General features: G+C 41.4%; 1 protein-coding gene across 2 annotated transcripts in view; it reads left to right on the top strand.

Moving 5' to 3' along the window:
• The window catches only part of stard8 (StAR-related lipid transfer (START) domain containing 8), a 42,675-nt gene that overhangs the window by 20,207 nt on the left and 2,721 nt on the right, over nucleotides 1-19,747 (top strand). For both annotated transcript variants that reach the window (XM_021623206.2, XM_021623207.2), the window contains 11 exons: nucleotides 434-515; nucleotides 3,720-3,783; nucleotides 4,065-5,377; nucleotides 5,597-5,770; nucleotides 6,584-6,743; nucleotides 6,977-7,175; nucleotides 7,591-7,801; nucleotides 16,349-16,463; nucleotides 16,826-17,047; nucleotides 17,805-18,022; nucleotides 18,878-19,054. In XM_021623206.2, the coding sequence (XP_021478881.2) occupies nucleotides 434-515; nucleotides 3,720-3,783; nucleotides 4,065-5,377; nucleotides 5,597-5,770; nucleotides 6,584-6,743; nucleotides 6,977-7,175; nucleotides 7,591-7,801; nucleotides 16,349-16,463; nucleotides 16,826-17,047; nucleotides 17,805-18,022; nucleotides 18,878-19,054 (2,935 nt within the window). The remainder of the gene's footprint in view (nucleotides 1-433; nucleotides 516-3,719; nucleotides 3,784-4,064; nucleotides 5,378-5,596; nucleotides 5,771-6,583; nucleotides 6,744-6,976; nucleotides 7,176-7,590; nucleotides 7,802-16,348; nucleotides 16,464-16,825; nucleotides 17,048-17,804; nucleotides 18,023-18,877; nucleotides 19,055-19,747) is intronic.

Below are 19,747 nucleotides of genomic sequence, written 5' to 3'. Positions count from 1 at the left end.
TGTCTGCAAATGCCCGGTTGGCATGGATTTTATATCATAGACATTTACATTTTAGTCATTTAGCAGACACTCTTCTCCAGAGCGACTTACAGTCGTGAGTGCATACATTTTGATACTTTTTTCGTACTGGTCCCCCATGGAAATCGAACCCAGGACCCTGCCGTTGCAAGTGCCATGCTCTACCAACTGAGATACATGGGACCACCTTCAATGTTTAAAAGAGAGTAATATTTATGATCTCAGAGGTTGGTCGTGTTTTCCTAAAACCTGACCAAATCACCCAACAGTATAACCTACCCGCAAAACATACATTCATACATTTCATGTGGCCATATGCTGTTATTCTGGTGTTTTTGGTGCCGAGAGAGTAAAGTTCCCGTAAATAAAAAGTCTAAACACATCTATTAACATATTCACCTCTCTTGATCTGCAGCGGGACAGTTTCCTTTAGACATCTCCTCTGTGAAAAAAGACCATGGGTTTCTGGACCAGGATTCACTGAAGTCACTATGCAGGTAAGACATTCACATTTCCATTACCTTTCACGTCTGCATCCAAGTCTCATACTATGAGGTATGCTATACATTGTTGGTAATGATTTTGCAAATCTTAAAAATTAAGTTGAATTAAAATTATTTGTATTTGTTTTCTGGGAAGTATAGGAATCCCACTATAATGATGTGGATTGTTATTGTTGCTATTATAAATACAATCATTTATTTAAAACTTTTTGTTAAGAATATTTACAATACATATTCATACTCATATACATCTTTTGAGGTGTGATATAAAGGGGTTTTCACTGCTGGTCATTAACTCAAACATCAGTTGCACAAATCTATAAAAAAAAAAAAATCTGTTGAACAGCGTTCTGGTTGGTGGCAAACTATAACTTGAGTTGATAGACTTAGTGTGTGTTTGTGTGTGTGTGTGTGTGTGTGTGTGTGTGTGTGTGTGTGTGTGTGTGTGTGTGTGTGTGTGTGTTTCTGTGTGTGTATTTGTATGTGCAAGAGCTGTAGAGACATGGTGACGGAATTTCGAATCAAATCCCAATAAATCACCTGAGCTCCCAGAGTCACCATGCTGCCAGGTTGTCCTCAGAGGAGTAGCTATGAATCTATGCTCTCAGAATACAAATATACACTTCTAAAAAATATAAGAAAGCTGGGCATTCCAATAAATATGTAATTGAGAACATGGCACGTATGACTAATCAAATGTTTCTCAAGATAAGCACATTTCTTATGAAAATAAAATGATTGAGTGATATTGTTAAATTGATTAGCATGAATCAGTGATATGTTTAAGATCAGTCTTATATCTCATTAATTATTGGAAAAATATCGTCAATGTCTTAGTTTGTCTTCAACACCAGAATAAATAAGGAAGGCAGAGAGAGAGGCCTTTCGATATGATACGATACGATACAATAATAATAAAGACAAACTTTTTTACTGTCTACCAAGTTCCAACTATGGAAACTTTGAGCTGTAAGAGAAAAGTTGAACTGCTGTCTGTCTTCAGAAAAAGGACATGAATCAAGCATAAAATTAAATGTGTTAAAGTTCACTGTAGACTTTCTGACTCTTGAAATTTATGAAATTTAATTTGACACATTTTTCCTAAATAAACCTGTTAGTGAAATGCCTCACATACAGACTCATTTAAATCTGTGGTGCAGCAATTGACATGGTGTGAAATTCAGTCTGGGGTGGCGTGATGTAAAAATAAAACAGCCTGGCTCAAGGCCTGCATATCTGCATACTCTTGCTCTGAAAAAGTAATGCATTTTGAGCTATCAATGATGTGTGAGCCTTCTTGAATTTCTTTTTTTCTGGGGCGGGGGGACGGATGTTGGCATATGTGTTTTCATTCACTATCAAGTCGTGTGGGACCTAAAATAACCCCTTAAAAATATAAACTAATGCATGAAATGCAAACTGATCTGGAACACAATTATTAAGGGGAGCCATGGGAGTAGACCTTGGAAAACATTGAAAATATTACACATTGACATGAAAAACAGAATGTTTTGTTTTTGTGAATACTGACAATTTTATTTCTTATCAACTAACAAGCTAAGCAACCTATCTAAACAACAACATAACCCTATTTTTTAATGTTAATGTTAAGAAATTTGAAACAGAGAATACTGCTATTGTCAGATCATTTATAGATAGCTATCTACACTGAACAAAAATATAAATGCAACATGTAAAGTGTTGTAAAGCTTAACATGTAAAGCTTAATTAAAATATCCAAGAAATGTTCCATATGCACAAAAAGCTTATTTCTCAAAAATTGTGTGCACAAATTTGTTTACATCCCTGTTAGTGAGAATGTATCTTTTGCCAAGATAATCCATGCCAGGTGTGGCATATCAAGAAGCTGATTAAACAGCATGATCATTACACAGGTGCACTTTGTGCTGAGGACAATAAAAGGCCACTCTAAAATGTGCAGTTTTGTCACACATCACAATGCCACATATGTCTCAAGTTATGAAGGAGAATGCAATTGGCACGCTGACTGCAGGAATATCCACCAAAGCTGTTGCCAGATAATTTAATGTTTATTTCTCTACCTTAAACTGCCTGGAACGCCATTTTAGAGACTTTGGCAGAACGTCCATCTGGCCTCACAACCGCAGACCACGTGTGCCCACGTCAGACCAGGACCTCCACATCTAGCTTCTTCACCTGCGGGATCGTCTTAGACCAGCCACCCGGACAGCTGATGAAACTGTGGGATTGCGCAACTAAAGAATATCTGCACAAACTGTCAGAAACCATCTCAGGGAAGCTCATCTGCATGATTGTCGTTCTCACCAGGGTCTTGACCTGACTGCAGTTTGGCGTCGTAACTAACTTCAATGGGAAAATGCTCACCTTCGATGGCCAATGGCACGCTGGAGAAGTGTGCTCTTCACAGATTAATCCCGGTTTCAACTGTACCATCCAGATGGCAGACTGCATGTATGGTGTCATGTGGGCAAGCAGTTTGCTGATGTCAACATTGTGAACAGAGAGGTTATGGTATGGGCAGGAATAAGCTATGGACAACAAACACAATTGCATTTTATAGATGACAATTTGAATGCACAGAGATACCGTGCCGAGATCCTGAGGCCAACTATCGTGCCATTAATCCGTGGCCATCATCTCATGTTTCAGAATAATAATGCATTTCGCAAGGATCTATACACAAATCCTGGAAGTGGATAATGTCCCTGTTCTTCCATGGCCTGCATACATGTCACCCATTGAGCATGTTTGGGATGCTCTGGATTGACGTGTATGGCAGAGCGTCCAGTTCCCCCCAATATCTAGCAACTTCACACAGCCATTGAAGGGGAATGGGACAACATTCCACAGTAGCCTGATCAACTCTATGGAAAGGAGATGTCACGCTGCATGAAGAAAACAATGGTCACTGACTGGTTCTCTGATCCACGCCCCTACCCTTTTTAAGGTATCCGTGGCCAACAGATGCATATCTGTATTCCCAGTAGTGAAATCCATAGATTAGGGCCTAAATGATTTATTTACATTGACTGATTTCCTTATGTGAACTGTAACTCAGTCAAATCTTTGAAATTGTTTCACGTTGTGTTCATATTTTTGTTCAGTGTAATTTGAATTGGCACTGCACTTGTAAACAAATCAAATGTTTGGATATTTCCTGTGTTTTTTCATTTGATCTCTTTCATTTCCATGTAGGAGGCTGTCAACCTTGAACAAGTGTGCCTCCATGAGACTGGAGGTCCATTTTCAGTGCAAACAGGTGAGTAGACCTGCACATAAGATCTGTCTGTCTCAAAGTTTGTTGTGTGCAGGCCAGCCACTAGATCCACTGCTATAGCTTGTTACATGTCTCTCTGACTTTCACAGTATATCTGAGTTTGCTTGACGGCCTTGTATATTACAATTGTTTTATTTTCCATTGTACAGGCACAAATAAGTATATATTTGCTTTGCACTTAGACATAGCCCTTGTCAATGCAAATGATCCTTCCCATAACCATGTTATAAAATGGTCTCTAATTTGTCTATCATCTGATGCAGAGTGAAGACTCTGAGGAGGATGACCTGTGTGCCATCAGTGACCGCTGGGCATTCCAGCGAGAGAGTAAGACATGGTCCCGACTGCGTACCCTCTCCCCACACGTCTCCACCACCCTGCACCCTTTGAGGGCCTCTGCTAGTAGTGAGAGCATCCTGAGTGACTTCAGCAACCTGGAGGTCACCTCCACCCACAGCAGTAGCAGCCTGAGTGTGAAGAGTGACAGAGGTACCACTTCCAGCAACCCCTCCAGTCAGGTCACCAGCACGGCAGAGCCCTACACCCTTACCTCCCACCATGACTCCCATGGTTCCCACTCTCCCAATGGATCTGCCTGTGAGGACCAGCCTGTGTCTCCAAAAGACCTGCTTACTGTTCCTGTCAGCAGAGAGAAGACCAAGAGGTGTTCCAATACCTTCCTGAAGAGAATGGAGTCGTTCAAGAGAAAGGATAAAGAGAGGGAAGTGACAGATGGCCAAGTTGTGACCTCTCCACTGCAGTTCCCTCTAACCCCTGGCAGTTTGCATTGCACTTCCAATGAAAGTCTACCTGGTTTAAAAAACAACACTACAGAAAAGAGCAGTGTAAATTACAGCAGAAAAGCTCATACTATCTGTCGTACAGGCCGTAGGTCCCCAGTTGTGGACAGAGCTAATGCGAAGAGCAGTTGGCTCTATCTAGAGGACTATGATATGGCAGGGTGGAAGGGGGCTAAACAGGTTATTCAGAAGAGTGGCTATAAAAATGGACTGGATTGTCTGGTTCATCTGCCAATGGACCACAAGCCAGGCACGTTCCCCAAGTCCCTATCCATCGAGAGCCTGTGCACTACTTCCACCTCTCATGAGCTGTGTGAATGGCAGATGGAGGACGTAAACCTCTCCCTGGGCAGCAGTCACGAGTCCCAGGAATTCAACATGTTTCCAATAAGAAGAAATTCGTGTTCCTCAGTGGGGAGCATCTATGACAATGTAAATGAGGCTAGTGGCAGTTCAGACGAGTTGAGAGAGAAGGTCTTTGAGCACCTGGATGATATCCTTCAACATGTCCATGGCCTTCAGCAGAATATAGACCAGTGGTCCAAGAAGGTGTGTCAGGAGCTCAGTGACAAGCATGAGGAAGAGGAGGACACTGACGAGACCAGAGAAACAACATTCTCCTCCAGCCTCCATTTTGAGGAGCAGTCTATGTCAGATGTAGGCACGATGGCAAGTGACTACGACAGCACCGGAAACTCTTTGAATGAGGTGGAGGATGTTGAGACAAGAGAACGAAGGGACTCAGGAGTGGGTGCTTCCTTAACCAGGCCAAGCAGGTAAACATACATTGTTATATATAAAGATGATAACATGTTCAGGTTCATCAATATTTCACCGAATGTCAAATAGCTCTTGACATTTAGACAGTATAATAGTAAAAACACATCAATTAATTGATTTAATCACCTCTAAGATATACCACAAATGGACACTCATAGCATTGCTATAGATCAAAACATTGACCTTTATTCCCAATGCATTTCCCCTCTATCTAGGAAGCTACGGTGGCATAGTTTCCAGAACTCCCACAGGCCGAGCCTGACTTCAGCCTCCCAGGAAATTAACCGCCAGTCAGCTGCTCAGCTCAACCTTCTGCAAAAGTTCTCTCTGCTCCGGCTCACTGCTATAATGGAGAAATACTGCGAACCCAACAAACATGGCTGGAGCTGGTGAGTGGAGGGCCCTTGGGTGTGGAGAGTGGAGATTGAAATATAGATAAAAGGCAGAGACGTAGGGAAGTGCACTCTATTATACTGTCCTTTTCATATGCATTTAGTCAGGTCAGTGAGTATTGTATTGTGGTAAGGATATTGCTTTTTAAAATGCATCGTATACATTTTTCCATATGGCAAGGCCTTTGATCTGCATTTATGCAGCTAATGTATAGTAGTATAAAATAAAAACATGTTTTCCATAAAGAAAGCTGTTAAAAAGTTAGATTTGTAAAATTTCGCAACTGTGTCTCATTCAGCCTCTTATTTCTCATGCGGATGACTCTTGAATCAAGAATCAATCACATCATACACAAAGAAACCATTATCTAGAATTGCAGTGGCCATTTTAGCACACGATCAGTTTGCAGGTTTTATTCTCCATCCTAAAAGGTTCAAACTTTAATTTCTCTTGAATCATCAGCCATGTGCTGTCACCCAATTAGGCTTCATCCCATAGTGTAAAAGCATTATGTGAATATGCATCAGACAAAATTGAAACCGTTTTGTTCCAAAATAGACTGATTAGGATTTGGCAATAGACCAAACAGTTTTCATCCAAAAAAGACATCAGATGTCCAAGGAAAATATATAATGTTACCTGTGCTGCTGTTTGCATGGTTTCTACCCTTTTCCCACTCTGTTTAGACTACCAAATCACCCACAACACACCCACTTGGACAAGATTACATGTATTTCAGGTAACAAACTTTATGGTGATATCTAAATGAAAAGATTGAATCTAGTCCCCCTTTTCCTCTGTATTGGCAGGTCTATTCCTAAGTTTATGAAGAGGAGTAAGGTCCCTGACTACAGGGACAAACAGGTTTTTGGTGTTCCACCAATCATCAATGTCCAAAGGAGTGGGCAACCCCTACCCCAGAGCATCCAGCAGGCCATGCGCTACCTCCGTAGCCAATGTCTGGAAAAGGTAGTCACTCTCATCCCCTCAACGTGAACGTGTTCCCTCATGCTACAGTGTGTGTATAACCTTATGATTTTAGTATGTGTTCCACTCCAGATATGTTATGTTACTGTATTTCTATTGTAGTGAGATTTCATGTACTTGGTGATACATTATATATGATAATGCATTGAGGTTTATGAATAATGCTAATACACCAATGACAGTATCAACTGTTTTTCACTCCTATTCCTGTCAAGGTTGGCATTTTCCGTAAGTCTGGGGTGAAGTCTCGGATCCAGACTCTGCGGCAGCTGAATGAAAATTCCCCAGACCACGTGAGGTACCAGGGCCAATCAGCCTACGATGTGGCCGACCTGCTGAAACAGTACTTCAGAGACCTGCCTGAGCCTGTCCTCACCACCAAGCTCACTGAAACCTTCCTGCAGATCTACCAATGTGAGTCAGTGGCTCTAAGTGTTCCCCTCTCATCCACTCTGGGAAGCTCTGAACCCCTGTGTCTGGTTTAAATTGCCCTTCAGCATACACTTATCAGATTGAAATCATTGACTAGATAAAGTCTCCTTTGAGAAGTCAATCAACTAATTGATAGGCACAGTAATCATACTGTACTCTATAATGTCCTCCAGCTTGGATTTTACAGCTCGAGTTAGGGTTTATCGAGGTTTTACAAACATGGCATTAAGTTACTGTCTGTATTTGATGTCTGGTTATGATATACATGGAATGTCTATACTGCTATAATTACCAGGTGCATTCAAATGTAATCAGTTTCGTCCTCAGTATCATGCTAAGATCTTAAAACCAACATAGCAATTCACATTCAGATGTATCTGTCATGTGTGTTTCCTAGGTGTCCCGAAGGACATGCGTCTTCAGGCAGCCCAGGCTGCAGTCATCTTGCTGCCTGACGAGAACCGGGAGGTCCTGCAGACCCTGCTCTACTTCCTCAGTGACATCGCCTCTGCCGAGGAGAACCAGATGACAGCTGGGAACCTGGCCGTGTGCCTGGCCCCCTCCATCCTACACCTCAACATCTCCAAGAAAGAGGGCACCTCCCCCAGGTATGTACTGGTATTCGTGTTTCTGTGTATGTTTTCATCATGGCATGTTTTGATTTGTTTTGGCATGTGTTGCCTGGCACTTAGGGGCAGATTCAGACTTAGGACAGTTACACTTTTCCTAGACATGCCTTTCCTATGCACTTCTCAGTAGTTGGTATTCAGACTTACCTATTGCAGGCGCATAATGCGCTCTACGGGTGTGGCTACCTTGCTCACACTAAATAACTGTAAATCAACTCTCTGAAAACCCTCCTACTTGCTGACCAACAGTTTTTCTCGATCTTAAGCCATCCCTTTAATCGGGTTTTCAGTAAATTGATCTTAAGCCATCCCTTTAAATATGGTGCAGCTTTAATAAGAATTCTGTAGACAAACTCACTAGAATACATAGAGAGAACAAATTCTGAACATATGGATCGATGAAAGAAAGTGGTCTAAATGCAGTATCAAATCAAATTTCACATCAAATCAAATGTATAGCCCTTCTTAGATCAGCTGATATCTCAAAGTGCTGTACAGAAAGCCAGCCTAAAACCCCAAAAAGCAAATAATGCAGGTGTAGAAGCACAGTGGCTAGGAAAAACTCCCTAGAAAGGCCAAAACCTAGGAAGAAACCTCGAGAGGAACCAGGCTATGAGGGGTGGCCAGTCCTCTTCTGGCTGTGCCGGGTGGAGATTATGACAGAACATGGCCAAGATGTTCAAATGTTCATAAATGACCAGCATGGTCAAATAATAATAATCACAGTAGTTGTCGAGGGTGCACAGGTCAGCACCTCTACCGCTGTCTCTAGAGAGTTGAAAACAGCAGGTTTGGGACAGGTAGCACGTCCGGTGAACAGGTCAGAGTTCCATAGCTGCAAGCAGAACAGTTGAAACGGGAGCAGCAGCACGGCCAGGTGGACTGGGGACAGCAAGGAGTCATCTTGCCAGGTAGTACTGAGGCATGGTCCTGGGGCTCAGGTCCTCCGAGAGAGAGAATTAGAGAAAGCATACTTAAATTCACACAGGACATTGGATAAGTATATCTGGAGAAATGCTCCAGATATAACAGACTGACCTTAGCCCCCCGACACAAACTACTGCAGCATAAATACTGGGGGCTGAGACAGGAGGGGTCAGGAGACACCATACCAGTCAAAGGTTTGGACACACCTCCTCATTCAAGGGTTTTTCTTTATTTTTACTATTTTCTACATTGTAGAATAATAGTGAAGACATCAAAACTATGAAATAACACATATGGCTACTTTGAAGAATCTCAAATATAAAATATATTTTGATTTGTTTAACACTTGTTGGTTACTACATGATTCCATATGTGTTATTTCATAGTTTTGATGTCATCACTATTATTCTACATTGTAGAAAAATAAAGAAAAACCCTGGAATTAATTGGTGTTTTCCAAACTTTTGACTGATACCATGTATGCATATTCATCCCTGTTTCAGCCCAAACTGGTAGATATAGAAATACACTGATTTTGTAGATTATTTTGACACATTTTTGGGTTAGGAAAGTATGCAAGTATGAATCATAAAAAACAGGTTTGGAGAGCCTTTATGGAAAAAATATATTGAGGAATAACAATAGTGGTTTAATTCATCCTGAAAGTTGCCATATTCAAGTTCAATCCATATAATGTTGGAAGTTGGAAAAAAGTGGACAAGAGGGGTTAAACAATAGTTCTATAAATCTACCCTAATCCTCACTAATCATTGAACTGTATGACAACGGTCCAGTCGTCGTGAATCATGCGCCAGGCTCCAGGTTTAAACTGCTACGCCTGGTCTGAGTTCCATAATTATTCAAATGCACTACATGTCCCAAATGATTGCACGTTAGCCTAATATGATCCACTATTGCTAGAGACCATTAGGAACAATCTACACTGATGTGACAGAGGAAAGAAAGGTAAACAGAATGGAATAAATTGATGCAAAATATTGGCCACAAATTGTAGGAAACTAACACTAAAGTGACACTAGACAGTAATTAATGTACACTGAGTATACCAAACATTAGGAACACCTTCCTAATATTGAGTTGCACCCCCCCCCCCCCCCCCCCCCCCCCCCCCCCCCCAGACCAACCTCAATTCGTCAGGGCATGGACTCTACGAGGTGCCGAAAGCATTTCACAGGGATACGGGCCCATGTTGACTCCTTTGCTTCCCACAGTTGTGTCAAGTTGGTTGGATGTCCTTTGGATGGTGGATCATTCTTGATACACGCGGGAAACTGTTGAGTGTGAAAAACCTAGCAGCAGCGTTGCGGTACACAAACTGGTGCGACAGGCAACGACTACCATACCCTTTTCAAAGGCACTTACATTTTTTGTCTTGCCCATCCATGTCTCAGTTGTCTCAAGGCTTAACATTTTTTTTTTTACCTGTTTCCTCCCCTTTATCTTCACTGATTGAAGTGGATTTAACAAGTGACATCAATAAAGGATCATATCTTTCCTTACACGTAAAGGTGGTAGAATATTTAGGGAATTGAGTCAAGGTCAGAATACGGTGTATCTGTAGACACCAGTGGCAGTCGGTGCAGTTTAAGATGAAGGAGCGTGCTAAAACAAAATTACGAGCATGGCCTTATTTTTGTTGCAGCATATTGTATGACTGTCATTCATATTCCATTCACCCAGCACAATGTAACATCGATAGGCTTGGGCTACTACATGAAAATGTCCTGTACCCATCATGAGGTTGCTTCAACCTAGCTTGTGAATGAAAGTTTACAATGTATGTGCACAGGTTGAGAGACTTTTGAGTAGTCAAGGTGACAGACAGTGACACATTCAATGCCGCCTTGCACACTCTTGCCTGCATCTACAGTAGCTGATCTAGGGTGTGATCATCAGTCCAACAGTTGTAAATGAGAGCTATTATTGGACAAATTCAGTTATGTTCATTCCCATTTCGTTACGTTGGTTTCCATTTAAGAAGAATTTAACAGAATCTGCAGAATGAATACACCACAATCACATGCGAACAGTTCACTTTCATAGCAGCCACATAAAAACAGCATGAACATTTTGCTCATGTCTATATAATTTCTTCTCGCAACTATCTACACGCTCTCCTCCTCTCACCTCTTCCCTTCGCTTGTAGACTTCAGTGCACAACACATCAGCTGTCTGTGACCAGGCAAATAAAACTTCCCATGACAGCCAAATGCTACACACAGCCTACATCGTTGTCAAGTCATAGTCAACTAGAACTGACGTGTTAGTAAACCCACTACAATCATGCAGTACAGTGTAAAGTCAAAAACTGGTTTAACAGTTACACAGGCAGAACCCGGTGGCAAGAAATTAATTAAACCAAAAGCTTCAATTGACTTGGAAGAGTTCCAGTGTTGGATAGCCATAGCCAGCTGGCTAATATAGCATCCCTCTCTGTTTGAGCCTGGTGTACACTAAACTTGCTAGCTGCATTGTCTAGCTAATTGAACATTTAAAAAAAATACAACCAAATACAGCTAGCTCTCTCTCTCTTGCTTCTCCTAAATTTTGGAAGAAATGAATTTGTACAAAACTGTTCAACTCTTGTCTTTCTCTCTCTTTGACTCAACTACTCACAACATGTCATGCACTGCAGTGCTAGCTAGCTGTAGTTTTCAGTACTAGATTAATTCAGATATTAATTCTCTGATCCTTTGATTGGGTGGACAACATGTCAGTTCATGCTGCAAGAGGTCTGATAGGTTGGAGGACATCCTCCGGAAGTTGTCATAATTACTGTGTATATCACGTTTCAGGTAAGACCCAAATGCAGACTGTGTTGAAGTAACAGTGTTTATTACAGTAACAAGGGCAGGCAAATGACAAGTCAAGGCAGGCAGGGGTCGATAATCCAGAGAATGGGCAAAGGCACAGGATGGCAGGCAGGCTCAGGTTAGGCAGAGGTCGGTAATCCAGAGAATGGGCAAAGGCACAGAACGGCAAGGTCAGGGGCAGGCAGCGTGGTCAGGCAGGCGGGCTCAGAGTCAGGACAGGCAAAGGTCAAAACCAGGAGAGAGAGAGAAAGAGAGACTGGGGAAAAGCATGCAAATACAGTATGTCTTGACAATTAACTCAGTGTAAAGCACCAAGTTCCTGACATCTATCACCACTTTCACTGTGAGTTCAAATCCCTCAGAGAGTGATAATTTTTCCTTCGAAATTTTGATTTTCAATTGCAGTCATCACCTTGAAAATGAAGATTAAGAATGATAATAATCATACAGTATCATAATACATATATTGCATAGAGTGTATTCCTAAATGTAGGCCAATATATTTTTATATGCATTTTTGTAATTATCTACTTTGTTATTTGACTTCAGGACCAACAGTGGAGGGACATTTCCTTTAAAAAAATTACCCTAAATGGGTTTTGAACTCAACAACTGTCTTATGGTAGTTGGGTGAAAAAATGCTAACACATGACAAGACTACCATCGTCTTTGATTCCGTTTTTACGATGGATGTAGCTACAGTGGGGAGAACAAGTATTTGATACACTGCCGATTTTGCAGGTTTTCCTACTTACAAAGCATGTAGAGGTCTGTAATTTTTTATCATAGGTACACTTCAACTGTGAGAGACAGAATCTAAAACAAAAATCCAGAAAATCACATTGTATGATTTTTAAGTAATTCCTTTGCATTTTATTGCATGGCGTAAGTATTTGATCACCTACCAACCAGTAAGAATTCCGGCTCATAAACCTGTTAGTTTTTTTTAAAGAATCCCTCCTGTTCTCCACTCATTACCTGTATTAACTGCACCTGTTTGAACTCGTTACCTGTATAAAAGACACCTGTCCACACACTCAATCAAACAGACTCCAACCTCTCCACAATGGCCAAGACCAGAGAGTTGTGTAAGAACATCAGGGATAAAATTGTAGACCTGCACAAGGTTGGGATGGGCTACAGGACAATAGGCAAGCAGATTGGTGAGAAGGCAACAACTGTTGGCGCAATTATTAGAAAATGGAAGAAGTTCAAGATGACGGTCAATAACCCTCGGTCTGGGGCTCCATGTAAGATCTCACCTCGTGGGGCATCAATGATCATGAGGAAGGTGAGGGGTCAGCCCAGAACTACACGGCAGGACCTGATCAATGACTTGAAGAGAGCTGGGAACACAGTCTCAAAGAAAACCATTAGTAACACACTACACCGTCATGGATTAAAATCCTGCAGCGCACACAAGGTCCCCCTGCTCAAGCCAGCGCGTGTCCAGGCCCATCTGAAGTTTGCCAATGACCATCTGGATGATCCAGAGGAGGAATGAGAGAAGGTCATGTGGTCTGATGAGACAAAAATAGAGCTTTTTGGTCTAAACTCCACTCGCCATGTTTGGAGGAAGAAGAAGGATGAGTACAACCCCAAGAACACCATCCCAACCGTGAAGCATGGAGGTGGAAACATCATTCTTTGGGGATGCTTTTCTGCAAAGGGGACAGGACGACTGCACTGTATTGAGGGGAGGATGGATGGGGCCATGTATTGCGAGATCTTGGCCAACAACCTCCTTCCCTCAGTAAGAGCATTGAAGATGGCTGGGTCTTCCAGCATGATAACGACCCGAAACACACAGCCAGGGCAACTAAGGAGTGGCTCTGTAAGAAGCATCTCAAGGTCCTGGAGTGGCCTAGCCAGTCTCCAGACCTGAACCCAATAGGAAATCTTTGGAGGGAACTGAAAGTCCGTATTGCCCAGCGACAGCACCGAAACCTGAAGGATCTGGAGAAGGTCTGTATGAAGGAGTGGGCCAAAATCCCTGCTGCAGTGTGTGCAAACCTGGTCAAGAACTACAGGAAACGTATGATCTCTGTAATTGCAAACAAAGGTTTCTGTACCAAATATTAAGTTCTGCTTTTCTGATGTATCAAATACTTATGTAATGCGATAAAATGCAAATTAATTACTTAAAAATCATACAATGTGATTTTCTGGATTTTTGTTTTAGATTCCGTCTCTCGCAGTTGAAGTGTACCTATGATAAAAATGACAGACCTCTACATGCTTTGTAAGTAGGAAATCCTGCAAAATCGGCAGTGTATCAAATACTTGTTCTCCCCACTGTACGTATAATTCTTGTAGATGTTATTTTTTTTGTAAAAGCACATAGATGTGTACGAAACGGTAAGCAAAAACATGGAATTCTGTCATATATCCAGAAATGTGTCTTACGGCCTTTTGAATTTTGTGTAACATCAGTAGCATTGTCAAGGAAGCATCATGCAAAATTAGGGCTGCCAAACAGTTAACATAATTAATCGAGTTAATGATGATATGATATTACGGTTTGTTTCCATATGACTGGTTTCACATTCATCTCCGGGGATCATCTAAAACAATTGCTATGTGTATTTAGAATCCCCTTCTCCAAACGGATTATTCATTTACCTAACTCTTATCAATAGCTCATCAATTTGAATGTTTTTCATGGCATTTTCACCATAAACAACACAAAAGTCACTGTAACATACATATATTAATGCTCCCAATGTTTAAGTAGGCCTACTTCCTCTGATCAATGATCTTGAAGTTAAACACTTGCGTGCAAGCACACACACACACACACACACACACACACACACACACAGTACGTCCAACCGGCCTCACAACTGCAGACCACATGTAACCACACCAGCCCAGGATCTCCACATCCAGCTTCTTCACCTGCGGGATTGTCTTAGAACAGCCACCTCGAAAAATGAGGAGTATTTCTGCCTGTAATAAAGCCCTTTTGTGGGGAAAAACTCAATCTGATTGGCTGGGCAGGGGTGCAGCAATGCCCAGCCAATCAGATTGAGTTTTTCCCATTGCTGCGCCCCTGGACAGTCAAGTGAAATCCATAGATTAGGGCATAATGAATTGATTTGAATTTACTTATTTCCTTATATATACTGTAACTCAGTAAAATTGTTTAAATTGTTGCATGTCGCATTTATATTCTTGTTCAGAATGTTATGAATTCCATAGAAGATATTAACAACAGACCAGCCAGGTCTGAGTTCATGTAAAATATAATAGCTACAGCTTTTAGATCTAGCCTTGGCTACTTATCCATGTTCTTCAACTTGAACTAGTCACAAGCTGCTACTTCTACAATTGGGATAATTTGGTAAATCTTTTGATCTGAGAACAAAAAGTTTTCCTTCAAAATTGTTCTTCAAAATTTGCACGCATCGTGAACCAAAATAGGCTAACAACACTACCTGAAAAGGTATCTGTGCGTTAGAGACCTGCCTAAAGGTTTCCACTAGTCACCTAACGGTTTCCACTAGTTAGTCAAAATTGGCTATATCAAGAGAGAAAAATGGGGGAAAAAAACGTGCTTTTGGGTCTTAATTTAAGGTTAGGCACAAGGTCAACAGTGTGGTTAGGGTTATATGTAAATTCAGATTAGAAGATAAATGGTTTTTAAAATGGGCGGGGCTTCTGACTTTGTGGCTGTGGTAACTAGTGACGACCCCTCTAACGCCGAGGAAGCCCAGATTCAAACTCAACAGCTCTACAACCTTTATAATGCAAAAATACGTTCTTTGATCACCAAATAAATGTAGTTTCGGTGCGCAACTATCTTAATTTACTCCCATTACGGACGGTATGTACTTCCAAAATACTGTATGTGCTGAATAGTCATTTATTTCGGTTGCTTGTAAAAATAAATGTACACCCTTTTTGTAAGAACATACCGGCCGCCACGGGATTAAATTAAGATAGTTGCTCACCGAAACTACATATTTGGTGATCAACGAACGTATTTTGACATTATAACGCTTGCAGAGCAGGTGGAGAGGAGTTTGAATCTGAGATTGTGGCGCGTTAGAGAAGGCGTTCTGGGCATTCGAGAAGTCTAGATACGTTTAGCGCTACCGAGCCTGTCATGTGCTGTGTTTAAAAGGGTCCGTGCGGAAACACGTGCGCTTAAAAGGGTCAGTGCAACCCGCAATTCGGGGGGTTCCAGCATTCCTGCATCTACAACTTTGACAGCCCTATTCAAAATATATCGGCACACTCCAGCACATTCCACTTATCAAGACCATTGGTAACAAACTATTCAAAGCAGTTGGATGGTTTAACATTCTCCCTCTGGTGGCCAAATTGACCTTTAACAAATGCAATCGATGATGGCTCTACCGTTTAAAGTATATGATAGGTTAATACATTATTTAGTTACCAGATTTAATTATCCGCTCAGCATCGTGGCTAATTGTGCCAGGTTTTCCTATGAGAAAAGCTAGCAGCTATCCATTTAAGACCAATAGCTTAAACCAATGGTTTTAGCAAAAGCATTGACCAGTGGTCTTCCTCTTGGCTAAAGAAATGTACGAACTGCTGCATATTAACATCCTCATGGATGTATCATGTCAAAATAAAGCCCAAACAAAACTACAGAGGACTGACAGTGTTAGACCATTTCATTTCCTCTTGACTATTTCCTCATCGAAATGCTGCATATGAACAACATTGTACTGCTGTTGAACTCAAAGCTGAGAGAACGATTGTGATGTGTGTTGACTATGTTCCATCTTTGTGGAAGATTAATCCACCGAAGGGGGGCAGGGGTAAAACCGGACCACAAGGACCTGAGTGAGAACATGGCTGCCACTCAAGGACTCAGCCACATGATTGTGGAGTGCAAGAAATTATTCCAGGTATTATACAGAATATATGCACAGTCCTTGACGTAAAACAATCTCTTTTCTGAATAGGATGATCCCTCAGAACAATCAATCTGTAACAAAACACCACCCACATGCATTGACTATTTATTGTCCAAAAAATGTGAGCCATTTGAAGAGTGGTTTATTTTTTTAGAAAGCATTTATTTAAGAATAAATTAAATAGACATGGTTTTACAGTGTATAGAGTAAATGCCATGTCGGATATGAACTTGATGTACTTTCACAGAGGAATTCAGTAGGCTGCTCTATATGCAGCGTACATGACAACTGCTATGTACGTATTTTTATTAATTAAAAAAAGAACCCAGTTGACCTCTAATTTGGTGCGACAGATCCCTCATGAGATGATGCTGCAGTCGCGGAACTCCTATGTCGCAGCAGATGCCCAGCCACTCCCTCTCCACGGCTTGGGCCTGAACATGAAGGGCGAGCCTGTGGATTACAGAGCCTACCTGGAGGATAATATCCAGGCTCTACTGAGGGAGTCCACAGAGAAGAGCAAAGGATGGCACAGCGCCCTGGGCCCAGAAAACACAGAGCTGACATACAAGAAGGTACTGCTCAGTGACACTGCTGCATACTGATACTATGCTGTCTGTTATCAAACAAAACCAGAATGTACTGCTCAATAACATACTAGTGCAGAGGTCGGCAACAGACAGTAAGCCAAAACCGGCCTGCAAGTAATTTTTTGGGCCTCCAAAATTTGTAGCTATGATTTTAGTTTTTGGTCAACATTTATTTTTCTTTAGGAAGTCTGTTCCCAAATATTCCCAAATAAAAAGAGACATATGTGATCATGTCTCAATGTAATCAAGGTATGTATGAAATTATTGTTATTTTCAAATACAATATCTCTTTGGGCTTAGTTGTGGTCAATTTGCAGTGTACAAATTTTATAATTTACCCCCCAGACCATTCGCTCCGACAACAATCAGTCCGCGGCTGGATCTAGTTGCCTCCCCCTGCACTAGTGCGTACTAATATTTGTGTTGTCTGCAGGTCATTCAATCACAGGTCCATGTTTGTCAATGTTGTTATATTGAAGATACATTTTGCTTTGATTTTGCCCTGCATTGTCACAACAGTATGGCCTTCAATCATTGTATGATTGGAAAAGGTTAAATTCCCTTTTTTACCTTAAGCCTCCATGGATAATTGAATTTACCATTTGGCATAGCTTCTTTGGCTGTTAGAATGAAGTAAATTCTGTCCATTTTGAAAAGTGATGGCATGTTAGCTCGCTTGTTAAAGCTACAGTATACTTTTCAGTCCTGAGCCATAATCTCACAATCCATTTGTTCTATTCAGGTAGGGGACGGCCATCCCATCCGTCTTTGGAAAGTGACCACCGAGATCGAGGCCCCGCCCCAGACAGTGTTGCACAGAGTTCTGCGTGAGCGCCACCTGTGGGATGATGACCTGCTCCACAGCCGTGTAATCGAGGCTCTTGAGAACAACACAGAGGTGTATCACTATGTGACAGACAGCATGGCACCTCATCCCCGCAGGGACTTCGTAGTGCTTAGGTACGCATGGAGGACGAGATTAGCTCATCAATGATTGTCTGTCTTGCCTGGGGCTCTATCCAAGGCTTCATTTGGAGACATGGGTGGAAGGGCAGAGTGGCCAGAAGCCGATCATACATATGTCTGCCCTTTTCGCAGGGGTAGTCAAGTTGTCAGTTCAGTAAGGTGCGGTGTTAAAGGCCCAGTGCAGTCAAAAATGGTTGGAATAATACTGTGAAATTGTGAAAATTACTGTAAGATCTGTTGAAAAGACTGCCTGACACTTCTGCCTGTTTTGTTGGGATGGAGTTTTGGCCTTCCATGGGGACATTACTATGTTGTAAATTAGTTAATACACCAAAAGGAAAGAGAGTTCCAAACTTCTCTGCCAATAACAGCAAATGTTTTGTTTTGCCTTTCCCACTCAGACCACTCCTAGAGAGTTGATGGCATTTTCACCATAAACAACACACAAGTCACTGTAACATAATGCTCCCAATGTTTAAGGAGGCCTACTTCCTCTGATCAATGTTCTTGAAGTTAAACACTTGTGTGCACACGCGCACACACATTCTCAAGTACTGTTAAAGCTTCAGGCATTCTAAATGAGTGTTCTCCTAATTTCTGATTGGAGGGTTGACTATAAGAAAAAATAACTCTCTTGTTTGAGAAATTGCCCTTTGCTAAGAATCTATTTAGTTTATTTTATTACCATTTTAACTGAAAACAATCACAGTAAGGTACTTAATTGTAACCAAGAAATGATTTCATATTGAGATGAAAACTGCTGCATTGGACCTTTACATCTTGCCTCAGGCTGTTGATTTAAACCAAAGATGACAGTAATGACCCTTGCTGTATTTTTCTCCTGCTTAGGCGGTGGTGTAGTGACCTTCCTCAGGGCCTGTGTCTGCTAGTGTCCTCCTCTGTGGACCATGACAATGTGCACCTGGAGGCAGGGCTACGGGCAGTGCTGCTCACCTCACGGGTCCTGATTGAGCCCTCAGGGATGGGCCGGTCCAGGCTGACGCATTACTGCAGAGCAGACGTCAGGTAGGGATCCAGCTTCTCATCTATGCATTAATTTCCATTGGACTGGACTCATGTATTTCAATGATGATTTAAATGGCTAATTGATTAACTGCCTACGAACATAGTCTGTACATAGTTCATCTGTAAATAGCCCACCCAATCTACCTACCTCATCCTCATATTGTTTTTATTTACTTTTCTGCTCTTTTGCACACCAGTATCTCTACTTGCACATCATCATCTACTCATTTATCACTCCAGTGTTAATCTGCTAAATTGTAATTACTTCGCTACTATGGCCTATTTATTGCCTACCTCCTCACGTCATTTGCACACACTGTAAATAGACGTTAGTTTTTGCTATTGTGTTATTGACTGTACGCTTGTTTATTCCATGTGTAACTCTGTGTTGTTGTTTGTGTCGCACTGCTTTGCTTTATCTTGACCAGGTCGCAGTTGTAAATTAGAACTTGTTCTCAACTAGCTTACCTGGTTAAATAAAGGTGAAATAAAAAAATTAATAAAAAACATGTTGACCAAGATCTCATGCAATTCATTTGGAAGTTTCGAACATTGGCATAATTATCATTCAAATAATTATGCAACATAAACATGTTGTGTGAAAGAAACTCTAATTGCATTGAAATATCCTTCTGAGGAGTGGGGGTACCTCCCCTGCTATTGAATTGTGTAACTGGATACGAATTTCTTATT

The sequence above is a fragment of the Oncorhynchus mykiss genome, chromosome 12 (assembly GCF_013265735.2).
Source record: "Oncorhynchus mykiss isolate Arlee chromosome 12, USDA_OmykA_1.1, whole genome shotgun sequence".
NCBI lineage: Eukaryota > Metazoa > Chordata > Actinopteri > Salmoniformes > Salmonidae > Oncorhynchus > Oncorhynchus mykiss.
Note: the sequence above shows the minus strand (reverse complement) of the source record. Positions and strands in the feature narration are given on the sequence as shown.